The sequence below is a fragment of the Moschus berezovskii genome, chromosome 8 (assembly GCF_049115385.1).
Source record: "Moschus berezovskii isolate FMDL1 chromosome 8, NW_MosBer_1.0, whole genome shotgun sequence".
NCBI classification, from domain to species: Eukaryota; Metazoa; Chordata; class Mammalia; order Artiodactyla; family Moschidae; genus Moschus; species Moschus berezovskii.
In genome coordinates, this window is record NC_142467.1 from 96,524,791 (window position 1) to 96,535,005 (window position 10,215).

A 10,215-nucleotide genomic window follows, 5' to 3' on the forward strand; every position below is an offset into this window, starting at 1 on the left:
CCCTGCCTCCCCTCATTGCATAGGCCTCTTCCACTTGGATGGCCCCCAGCTCCCCACTTCCAAGGTCAGGCCTCAGGACCCTTTTCCCACCTTGCTGCCAGGCTCAGGACACACACCACAGACTCAGTGGAAGAAAAGGGAGGGGTTTTATTCTCAAGCGTCTAAGGATTTACAAACGAGGGAATTTTGTTTTAAAAAGGGATGGGGCAATACTGGCAGCCTGAGAAGGGGTGGTGGGCCGATGGGCTAGGCCAGGCCACCCCAGACCCCTGGCTGCCCACTCTGCCCTCTGCCTGGTTGACAGGGGGTGGCTGGTGACTGGGGGGCGGGAGGGGGGGAGACGTGGGAGAGGGAGGGGGTAAGGAGAGGCTCCCATTTAACACTGAAGGGGAGGGGGGACATGGGTAGACACACACAAAACAGAAAATAAAGTTAAATAAAAATTAAACCCAGGCAGCTGGCCTCAGGCCTGTGCGGGCCTTGGGGCTGGCCACGCAACCTTCCTGGCTACCCAGAAAGGCCCCTGGCAAGGGAGGGCGGAGGCCATGCCTACTGGCCCCACACCCTGCCCCCCTCCCCTCACAAAGGGGACTGGAGCAAGAAAAGGTGGCCACCCGCTGGGGCGGGGGACAAAGATGACTTTGAGTACTTCTGAAACATGCGGCGTTTTGTGACTATCCTAGTAGTAACTAGACTCGGTGAGATAAATGGAGCATACAGTGATGCCTAGTCTAGATTGCTTCAGCTACATCCAGCAAGGTTCCTCACCTTTGGTGTTGGTTGATTTTTGTGGTTTTTCTGGGGTTTTGTTTTTCCTTTTTTTCCTGTTACGTTATTTTGTTCTACTGTCCACTTGATTCGCATGCGTCACCAACAAGGAAACCCAGTCCCTCCTGCTCTGGCTGCTTGCTGCCCAGGGCCCCACGGACGCCGGGGCCTCAGGGTGGGCTGGGGACTGGCCAGCTCCGGGTGAGTCGAGGGGCACTCTGGGCCACTACAAGGGCGTGACTGCCTGCACACGCCCAGCCCTTGGCCTGCTCCCACCTCTGTCCCTGTCAACACATCCTCGAACCCCCGCGTCCAATTCGTGCACCCTCATCCCTGCCTCCCGGGGCCCCATGGACCCCCTCCTGTCACCTGTTCCCTCCGCCACCTCCCTGCCACACCGGCGCCGGCTGCCCTCCACCACGCCCCGTGCCTACTGTCCCTGAAGGCCACCCTGTGTGGCCACGGCCCCTTGGGCTTCCTCCACACCCCCTGAGGTCCCCTACTCACCCCTGCAAGCTTGGCCAGTCTCCAGCCCTGAGGGAGGAGCAATCCCCCACCAGCAGAGCCCACCTTTGGGACTAGTCTCTCCCAGGTGGTGGCCCGAGCCCCCACGGTACCCACAGGCGGTTCGGGGGGCTGCCGCCACAAGCAGCTAACCACGACTTTGGTAAAAGTTTCTGAAGGTACCAACAAAGCCCATGAGAACGAGCTCTCCCCCCCCACCCCCAAACACCCCACCAAGCACAATACAATACAATAAACTCCAAAAAGGACCCCCTGAGATCAAAAAGAGAGAGAGAGAGACCAGCCCAGGTGCGGCTGCAGTCACAATGTCCAGCCCGCCTGCTGGGGGAAGGGCGCCTGCCAACTGGCTCATCACTGGCCAGAGACCTAAGTGGACCCAGGGGTCCCGCCGGGGGTGGCAGGGCCTGGGCCAGGAGAGAGGCAGAGGTGGGGAGGGAGATGGGGAAAGCCAGAGAGGTAGAGAGGGAAGCGGCAGAGAGGGAGATGGAGCCAGGGCGCAAGTGTGCATGGAGGGGGCGGTGGGGACAGCGCGGTGTGGGAGGGTGCAGGGAATGGCGGCTCTCTCCCGACCCCTGGGGGCCGCCTCAGCCCAGAGGTTACAACTGAATAAATAGCGAGACTGCTCGCGGCCTGCTGTCTTCCGTTCACAGTGTCTGTCGAGGTGGGGGACGTGTACGGCCGGCTGATCCCAGGACGGGAAAGGGCTGGGGCCTGGCAGGCCCGTCTGTCCACGACTGGTGGGCAGGGAGTTGGGGGTGGGTCGGCGCCCCCTACTATCTGTCCTCAGCCCTCGTCGGCCGTCCGGGTCCCAGGGCTCCCCTGGTGGGCAGCTGGGGGCCTGTGCAGGGAAGGGGGGGCCTGAGGCCACGTCCCGCAGCGGGCCGGCCGCCACCGTGCGGCTACCTGAAGAAGGGGAGGTGGTGCTGGCTCAGGACCCCGCTTGTCCTCGGTGACTCGGTCTTCGCCATGACATCCTTGAACCAGGACGCCACATCCACCTCCAGCGTCTCGTAGCGCTTGATGAAGCTGTGTTCCTGGGGGCCCAAGGGGGTGGGGCTCAGGACCAGGGTGTCCTCCTCCCTGGCGGCCTGGCCTCCAGTGGGGCAGGCGTTTTTGGATGGGGGCTGGGAGGGGTCCTGGGTACTCACAAGTAGCTTATTATACTTTGGTCTCTTCCTGTGATCTTTAGTAAGGCTGAAGGGAAAGAAAGGAGAGAAATGAGAGCCGGGAGCAGGGGCCTGGCTGCCCTCCCCACTGAGTCAGGGCTGCTGGATCTCCGGGCCAGAGCCCATGGCCTCACCCTCCAAGCCTCGTGCTGACAGAGGGGCCAGGGTTGGCACTCAGGCCCCTTATCTGTGACAAAAGCCTGACGCACACTGTGAGATGCCTATGGGAGAAGTAGGTAGGTGGGAGGACGAGTAGATGGGTGGGCTTCCCACCCACCCCACTCCTCCCCCCTCCCCCCAGAAAGCTCCTGTGTAGACACCCTGCTCACTGGTGTGGGACCCTCTGAGTTCTCAGCCCTGGGACACCTGTGCTCATTCACAGTCCCCTGGTGAAGCCCAAGGACCACCCTGCCAAATACCCCAGGGTTAGGGGTCCCCCGTGGCTGAGTCTGGACCCAACTCCTAGCCCCTAGGGTTTGGGCTCTGGCTCCCAGTCTGCAGCTCCCCACCCCCATCCCAGGGGGCCCTTCGCCCCACCCCAGTGGCCTGAGCTCAGGGTCACATCTGACCTTGCCCTGCCTTCCAGACTGGAGGGCAGGGCTGGGGGTGCTCACCAGTCTTTGACGAAGGACTGGAAGTCCCCCGAGAAGCCCATGTGTCCGGGCAGGAGTGGGGGCTCCTCTTGGAGGACTTTGGTGAGAACCTCGAAGTCCGTCTTGCAGTTCTTGTAGGGGAACTGTCCTGTTGCCAGCTCCACCTGGGAGAGAAACAGGCAGGGTTGGACTGGCCGAGGAGGAGGAGGCCCTGCCCTTTCTGCTGCCACTGCCTGCCTCCGGGCCCCGAGAAAACCCAGCCTCCAAAAGCTGGGGCCCCAACTCACCAAGGAGATGCCCAGGCTCCACACATCGGCCCGGATGTCGTAGTCGGGCTTGGTGGGATCCGGGGGGTCAATGCGCTCAGGCTGCCGGAGGGAGATGGAAGAGGGTGACGGACAAGCCCTGGGGCCAGGGTGGGTGTGCCACCCCTCCTGCCAGCACCCCCAGGCCCCCCACTTACTGCCATGTATGTGGCACCCCTCCCACTGGCGCCCTCCAGGCCCCCCACTTACTGCCATGTAGGCGGCACAGCCCGCGCTCCGCGTTTTGGCTTTGGAGTCAACCAGGCGGCCGCTGATGCCGAAGTCACAGAGCTTGATCTGGCCCCGCTCGTCTAGCAGGATGTTGGAGGGCTTGACGTCACGGTGGATCACGCCATGCTTCTCCTTCAGGTAGTAGAGCGCCTTCACAATCTGCAGTGTAGGCAGGGGAGAGCACTCATCGGTGACGTGGAGGTCGAGGCTGGGGGGACACCTGGCTGCCCACCTGCGCCCTCCAGGCCACTCACTGCCACCGTCATCTTGCCCAGGATCCGCTCGGGGATGGGGCCCTGCATCCGCTTCTTGAGCTTCTCCGCACACGTGCCCATGAGCTCCATGGCGATGAAGACGTCCGTCTGCAGGGACAGCAGTGGCTGTACCCCTCTGCCCACCCGACAGGCTCAGGGCCCGGGGGAGGAGATGGGGGGGTTGGGGGAAGCCCTCGACTCACGTTGGTGATGAAAGTCCCGAAGCACTGCACGATATAGGGGCAGTCATGGCTCTTGAGCACCACGTCCAAATCCATGAGGATCCTCTTGTTCTCCTCCTTATTCCCAGAGCGCCGCATTTGCTGCATGGGACAGCCAAGGGCTTAGTGCCAAGCCTGGGGCGCAGGGCCCCCATGGGACATGGAGGGGGTTGTGCTCCCAGGGGCAAGGTGGGGCAGGCTTACCTTGACAGCAATGACGTGCCCCGTCTTCCGGAAGCGCATCTTCCACACCTGGCCGCAAGTGCCACTGCCCATCTCCCCCAGGTTCTCCAGGTCGTTGATCTCCGCCTGGTAGCGCTGGCAAGGAGAGCCAGGGCTGGGGATCCAGCGGGCCTCTGCCCTCACCCCCCGGCCCACATCTACCAGCTGTGTCCCGCTCACCCTCCCTAGGGCCGCCAAGGGAAATGTGTTACGTTACCTGGCCCCCGATGGTTAGGTAGCCCGTCTGCTTCATGATCTCCTGCAGCTTCTGGTCAATCTCGATGCTGAAGGGAGAGAGAGTGGGTGCCGGTGGAGGGGGGTCCTGACCAACGTGAGGTGACCCCAGCCCCCAACACGCAGGGGGTTCCATAGAGCTCACCAGCGCTACCCTGAGGCTGGCCCTGTGCCCCCTGACCTCCCAACCATCCCCCAGGCGGCTCACCTCTCCATGCTGCGGGGTGTGAACAAGGTTGAAGGCAGCCCCAGCATGTGGCGGGGCCGGGCGGGGGGCGTGGGGTGCTGTGGGGAGCTCTCGGAGGACGGTGAGCGGCTGCCTGCATCATTGGCCAATGGGAGCTGCAGGGCTGGGGGGTGGTGAGAACCACAGGTGGGGAGGGGGTTAGCTCCCGGCTGGCCCCAACTGCAGGGCCTGGCGCCCCCATCTTTCCCTCCCTGGCATCCCTCAGGTGGGCTGGCATAGCCCCCAGCCCTGGTGGACAGGGAGCGCCCTGCTCCTAGACCACTCTCGGGGTGCTTCCTCCCAGCCCCCTGGACTGGGAAGGGCTTGGAGTGGGCTGGTGGGGGAGGGGTGGTCCCCAGAGGCTGAGGGTTCACCCCAAGTATTCCCTGATAGAGAAAGGAGGCCCTGAGGCTGCTAATGGACCTCGGGCAGGTAGGCCGCCCCTACCCTGGGGCCTCTTCCTCCCCACTCTGCCCGGGAAGAGGCTCAGGGCCACCACCCCCAAAGGTGGCAACGCCGAACTGGGGAAAGTGGGTGAGGGACCCAGGCTTCCGGCTGCCTCGCCTGTTCTGTTTCAGGGTCAGGGAGGGCTGCCCTCTGGCCAGCAGACTCTGTGAGCCTCCGGCCTGGCCTGCAGAGCTGGGGCCAATGCGGCCAGGGCAGGAGCCCAGGCTGGACCTGTGTCCTTCAGGTGAAGGGCTCCAGGGACAGGGGCCGGAACAGGTGGGGAGGTTGGTTCTTTCCAGAAGCCTGCATGCGGACAGCTTGGGCATGCTACAGGCAGGCGGGCAGGCAGCGGGCAGGCAGCGGGCACCCCAGGACGGGCAGGCGGCGTTAGGGGACAGGAGGGTGGGAGACAGACAGATGGGAGCTGAGACTTGGGACCCAGCTGCCCAGAAGAGGCGCTGCAGAGACAGGCCGGAGAGGAGCTGGGGACAGGAAAGCAGGCCCCTGATGGACAAGAAGCCTCCTGGCCAGGCAGGCCACAGAGTGGGAGCAGAGGCCAGAGTGGCCCTGTAAAAGAGGAACGACCCTCCAGGAAAACTGTGAACCTTAGAGACCCTGGCACTCGGCCTCCAGAAGGGAACCCCTGGCTGGGGAGGCAGAAGGCTACAAGCACCCACCATGTTCACCTCCCCTTGGAGAGTGGGCTGGTAGCTGGGCGGGGCGGGGGGAGCTTCTCCCCTGCAAGTTCTCCAGGCACCTGGTGATGTGGGCCCAGTGACCAACAGGTAGAGACAGATACAGTGTGGCTCTTGGCACCCAGGCACTTTCTGTGTCCTGCTGGCCTACGGCCTTGGTCGCAGCCAAAGCGAGGAACAGACCTATGAGCCCGGCCTGCCAGTCCCAGGAGGGCATGGCGAGAGAGATGGAAGAGTTCTGGGAGCCCGAGGACGTGGCTGAGCCCAGTCGCCTCCACTGGCCCAGAGGCCTCTCCTCTGGTGCCCTCCCTGCTCTACCACAGCCAGAAGTCTGGTCCTAAACCCTCCCTCTCTGGCTGGACACCCTCCAGAGCTCCCAAAGACCCTCAAGCTCTGGGACCCAGGATCCCTGGCAGGCTGCCCCACACTGTCATCAGTTCCCTGGGTAAGGATCACACCCCTCCCCTCCCTAGGCCTCTCTGTGCCCTGTCGTCCCCATCCCCCACCCCTCACACAGTCCACTGGGCCCTCTGAAGGCTCCCCCAGAGCCAGGGGCCAAGGCAGCTTGTGGGGGAAGAGAGGCTTCTAGCTGGTCCCACAAATTGAAGCACAGTAGGTGTTTAAGAGGGGCCGGTGCAGGATGGCTAAGGGCGGTAAGGCGGGGGAGGTATACAAAGGCCCTGAGAACAGAGATCACACAGGTGGTGCCGGGCCCACGGCAGGTCAGGAAGGCCGAATGGGAGCAAGAAACCGAAGGGGAGAGAAAAAAGATGATGAATGAGAAAGGATGAGGGAAGACACAGGGGAGGGGGTGGGGTGGAGCATGCAGCCTGCCAGGCTGTCAGTGAGCACACACGCGTACACACACAGGGCATGGCACAAACCCACAAGCACATGCAGACGACACGCCACGGGACCCCCAACAGGGCCAACTCTCCCTCATGTTCTTACACACACACACACACACGTACGTCACAGGGCTCCCAACAGAGCCAACTCTCCCTTATGTTCTTACACACACACACTTCCCAAGCCAGTCCTATCCCACACACAAGGATCACTGAGGCCAGCCCGCCCCCCTACCGCCCACCTTCCCCACAGGCACGTCTGGCTCCCTCTTGGGCCCTGGGGGGCTGTTTCCACTTCCAGTCCTGTGCTCCCCCACCTCCCAGGAGACTTTGCTCAAATGCCACCTTCTCCCCAGGCTTCCCAACCGCCACCCCCCAACCCCCCAACCCTGCAGAACCCATGGCCCTGCTCCACTGGGCCTTTCCTCCAAGGCACGGGGCCTCTTCCACTTCTTCCTGCCCGGAGGATACCCCCAACCCCCAGGGTCTCCCACCCCCAGGGGAGCAACAGTCCTTGGAACAGACGGGCTCAGTCCAGGCCTCGCACTGCTCAGCATAGGGCGGGGGGCGACACAGGTCTGCGGAGCTGATGGAAGTGGATCAGCAGGAAGGGAGCCCAACCTTCCCTCCCTCCGCTCACACACATGCGTGCACACACACACACACGCCTGCAGGCACACACACGCACACTCTGGACCCCCTCAGCAGGCGACAGACTCCTGGCGGGTGACGGAGTCTGCTTCCTCCTGCGGGGAGTCCAAACCTGAGCCTGAGAGGAACAGAGGAGCGGGAGGTGACAGGACACGGAGGAAGTGGCTGGTGGGCCAGACACTGACCGTGTGGTTGGAGAGAGAGTGAGGATGGGATGGGAGGATGCACACGCACACATGGAGCATGGGGTGGGGAGGGATGGCATTCTGCGGCCGGGGCAGCGGTTAGGTCAATGGTGCAAAGATCCAAGCAGCGATGATAAAAAGGCTGGTACCTGCTCGTTGGGACGGGGCAGGAGCAGGGCTTAGAGTGATCACAATAACTGGATGGGGAAAAGGAAGAAAAAAAAAAAGAAAAACAACACCACGATAAATCACAACAGAAACAACTGATTTGTCCAAAAGAAAAGAAAATCAAATCATAACAAGGAGGGGGGAGGCACGCGGCACCAAACTGCAGAGAACAGAGACGGGAGGGCTGAGAGGATGGGATGGAGCTGACAGACACAGGCGCCAGGAGGGGGCTCCCCAGGGCATGTTCTCCGTGGGCCTCCCTGTGCCTCCCTGCCCATCTGGGACAGCAACCCCGCCAGGCACCCCAGTCCCCACCCAGGCCTGTCTCATCCACACTGGGGCTGGAGGGGGAGCAGCGCTGAAGAGCCTGGTGGGACCCTCCAGTCCTGGCTGGGCTTCCTACCCGCGGCAGAGTCTAACACAGCACTGCTGCCTCAGGGTTCTTCCTGGGCCCCTAGAAACCCCTCCCCACTCCAATCAGGAACCCACACAGACCAAGGCCAGAAGAGGGTGGGTGGGAAGTGGACCATACATAAGAATGGGGGGTGACGAGGGAGTGGTGGGAGTACCCAGATGAGGAGGTATCTTCCCCATCTCTCAAGATGACCCGACAGGGAGCTACATGAGCCACAAGAGTCATATCAGAGGGGTTAACAAGAAGGGGAATTTGCTGTGTCAAGAGGGACACAGAAAGCACATGTGGGAGGGGACTTCCCTGCTGGTCCCGTGGTTTACATTCTGCACTTCCTATGCCAACGGGGGCACGGGTTCCATCCCTGGTGGTAGAACTAAGATCCCGAATACCGCAAGAAGTGGTCAAAAAGTTATATAAAGAAGAGAAAGCATGTGTGGGGGATATTCTTCATCAGGTCAGTAGGAAGGGGGAAAATCTGACTCCCTGTGAGCTTTGAGGATGTGGCGAAGGGTTCCGTAGGACGTTACAAGCAGACTAGATGCTGCATGGTGATCCCAGGCCAGGTGCGGGTGTTGAGGGGCAGCTCTTGACGCCAGAGGACAGGATTCCGGAGAGACAGACACTGAGATCATGGGATCATAAAGAAGCGGTACGTGTATATCCTGGGATGCCCCAATAGCCTCACACTGGCCTCAGGCATCCCTGGGCTGTGTGTGGAAGGGGGAGTCACTTGATTCAAGGTGACAAAGTTGCCACGCTTGGAAGCTGCGTATTTATTTCTGGAGAATCCAGAAAGATGGTGGAAGTGAAACCAGTCCGAGGAGTATGAGGAGGGGGCCCAGCTTAGGTGGGTAAAAAAGGTAGGGGGGAGGGAGTCTGCTGAACCAGTGACAAGATCCCAGAGCGGGGAGAAGGGAGCACTAGACACAATCACAGGGGCAGTTATATACGGTCCAGCGATGTCAGGTGTCCCCAGGTCAGGCGCACTTGTGTCATCTGCTGAACCTGGCTGACAAGGACCAGGTGGCGGGGGAGGGGGCCTCTGGACAGTCTGTGAGATGGCGACAGTGTAATCAGCTGGTGAAAAGGGATGTGTACACGTATACGGAGGAGCTGGATATGGTCACGGTTGCATGGAGTAGGAGCACCAAGGCTTACAGTAGGTGACAGAGGCTCCGAGGTTTCCGGTGATTGGGGGCGGGTCATCAGATGGAGGGCCTCGCCCTGGAGCTGGTATCTAGGTTCCCAGGCCCCATTAGGGGGAGCCCCGCGGCAGGGTGAGGACTGACGGGGAGCTCACGGGGCCCACGCCCCCCGGGTCACCGTGACCCTCTCCCCGCGGGCCGACAGCGGGGAGCCAGGAGGAGAGGAGGAGGAGCAAGAGCGCCCCGGAAGCGGGGGCGGGGCCTGGCGGCGGGGGCGGGGCCTCCCGCGGCGCGCGCCCCGCCCCGCCCGCCCCCTCCCCCACGCCTCCGTGCTTACTGGGCCTGGGCCGCTGGGGGCTGATATCCAGGTTGAGGTCGATCCTCCGCCGGGCCTCGCGGTTCTCCTGCTTTAGCTTTGCTTCCAGGCGGGACAGCTTCTGCTCCAGGGAGGACGCCGCCATCTTCCCCGCCGCCGCCGCCGCCGCGCACCGCCCGGCCGCCCGTCAGTCCGGCAGACAAACACCGCACTGCGCCTGCGCTTGGATGACCCCGCCGAGCCTCCGTCTTGCTCTGCACGGCGCATGCCCGGGGCACGCACCCGCCCTTCCCGCGTGCGAACCTCCGCGCGTGCGTGCTTCGTCCCAGCCGGAGGGATGACGCCTCCTAGAGCTCGCGGGTGGCAGCGTACACATCCTCCCAGTATGATGCGCATGTGCAAGTCCCCGAGAGCTCCGGCAGGAGGCGCTGTTTGAAAACCCACTCACCATTCAGTTAAGAGCGGTGGGCGGAAAGCAGCGCGCAGGAGTACAGAAGGGGAGACGAGAGCACGCGCGTGCCGTCTACTGCGCATGCGCGTTCCTAGTTTCTCGCTCTCTTCTTTTTTAAATTGACTGCCGCTGTCCCCGGTGGTCGCCAG

The 10,215-nt window shown here is 62.5% G+C and overlaps 1 protein-coding gene across 2 annotated transcripts; it reads right to left on the reverse strand.

The window, feature by feature from the left end:
- Positions 1-127: 127 nt before the first annotated feature.
- On the reverse strand, positions 128-9,858 carry MAP2K7 (mitogen-activated protein kinase kinase 7). Of its 2 annotated transcripts, XM_055429991.2 has the most exons (12): positions 9,637-9,858; positions 7,721-7,768; positions 4,728-4,869; positions 4,503-4,569; positions 4,268-4,381; positions 4,046-4,165; positions 3,843-3,950; positions 3,568-3,747; positions 3,340-3,420; positions 3,074-3,216; positions 2,442-2,487; positions 128-2,327 (listed from the first exon to the last, which is right to left on the reverse strand). In XM_055429991.2, the coding sequence occupies exons 1-12, from the start codon at positions 9,758-9,760 to the stop codon at positions 2,193-2,195; spliced, it is 1,308 nt and encodes a 435-aa protein (XP_055285966.1). In that variant the 5' UTR covers positions 9,761-9,858; the 3' UTR covers positions 128-2,192. The 2 variants fall into 2 exon arrangements, with proteins under 2 accessions (XP_055285966.1, XP_055285967.1); XM_055429992.2 differs by lacking the exon at positions 7,721-7,768 and having other exon boundaries at positions 9,637-9,857.
- Between the last annotated feature and the right edge of the window lie 357 nt (positions 9,859-10,215).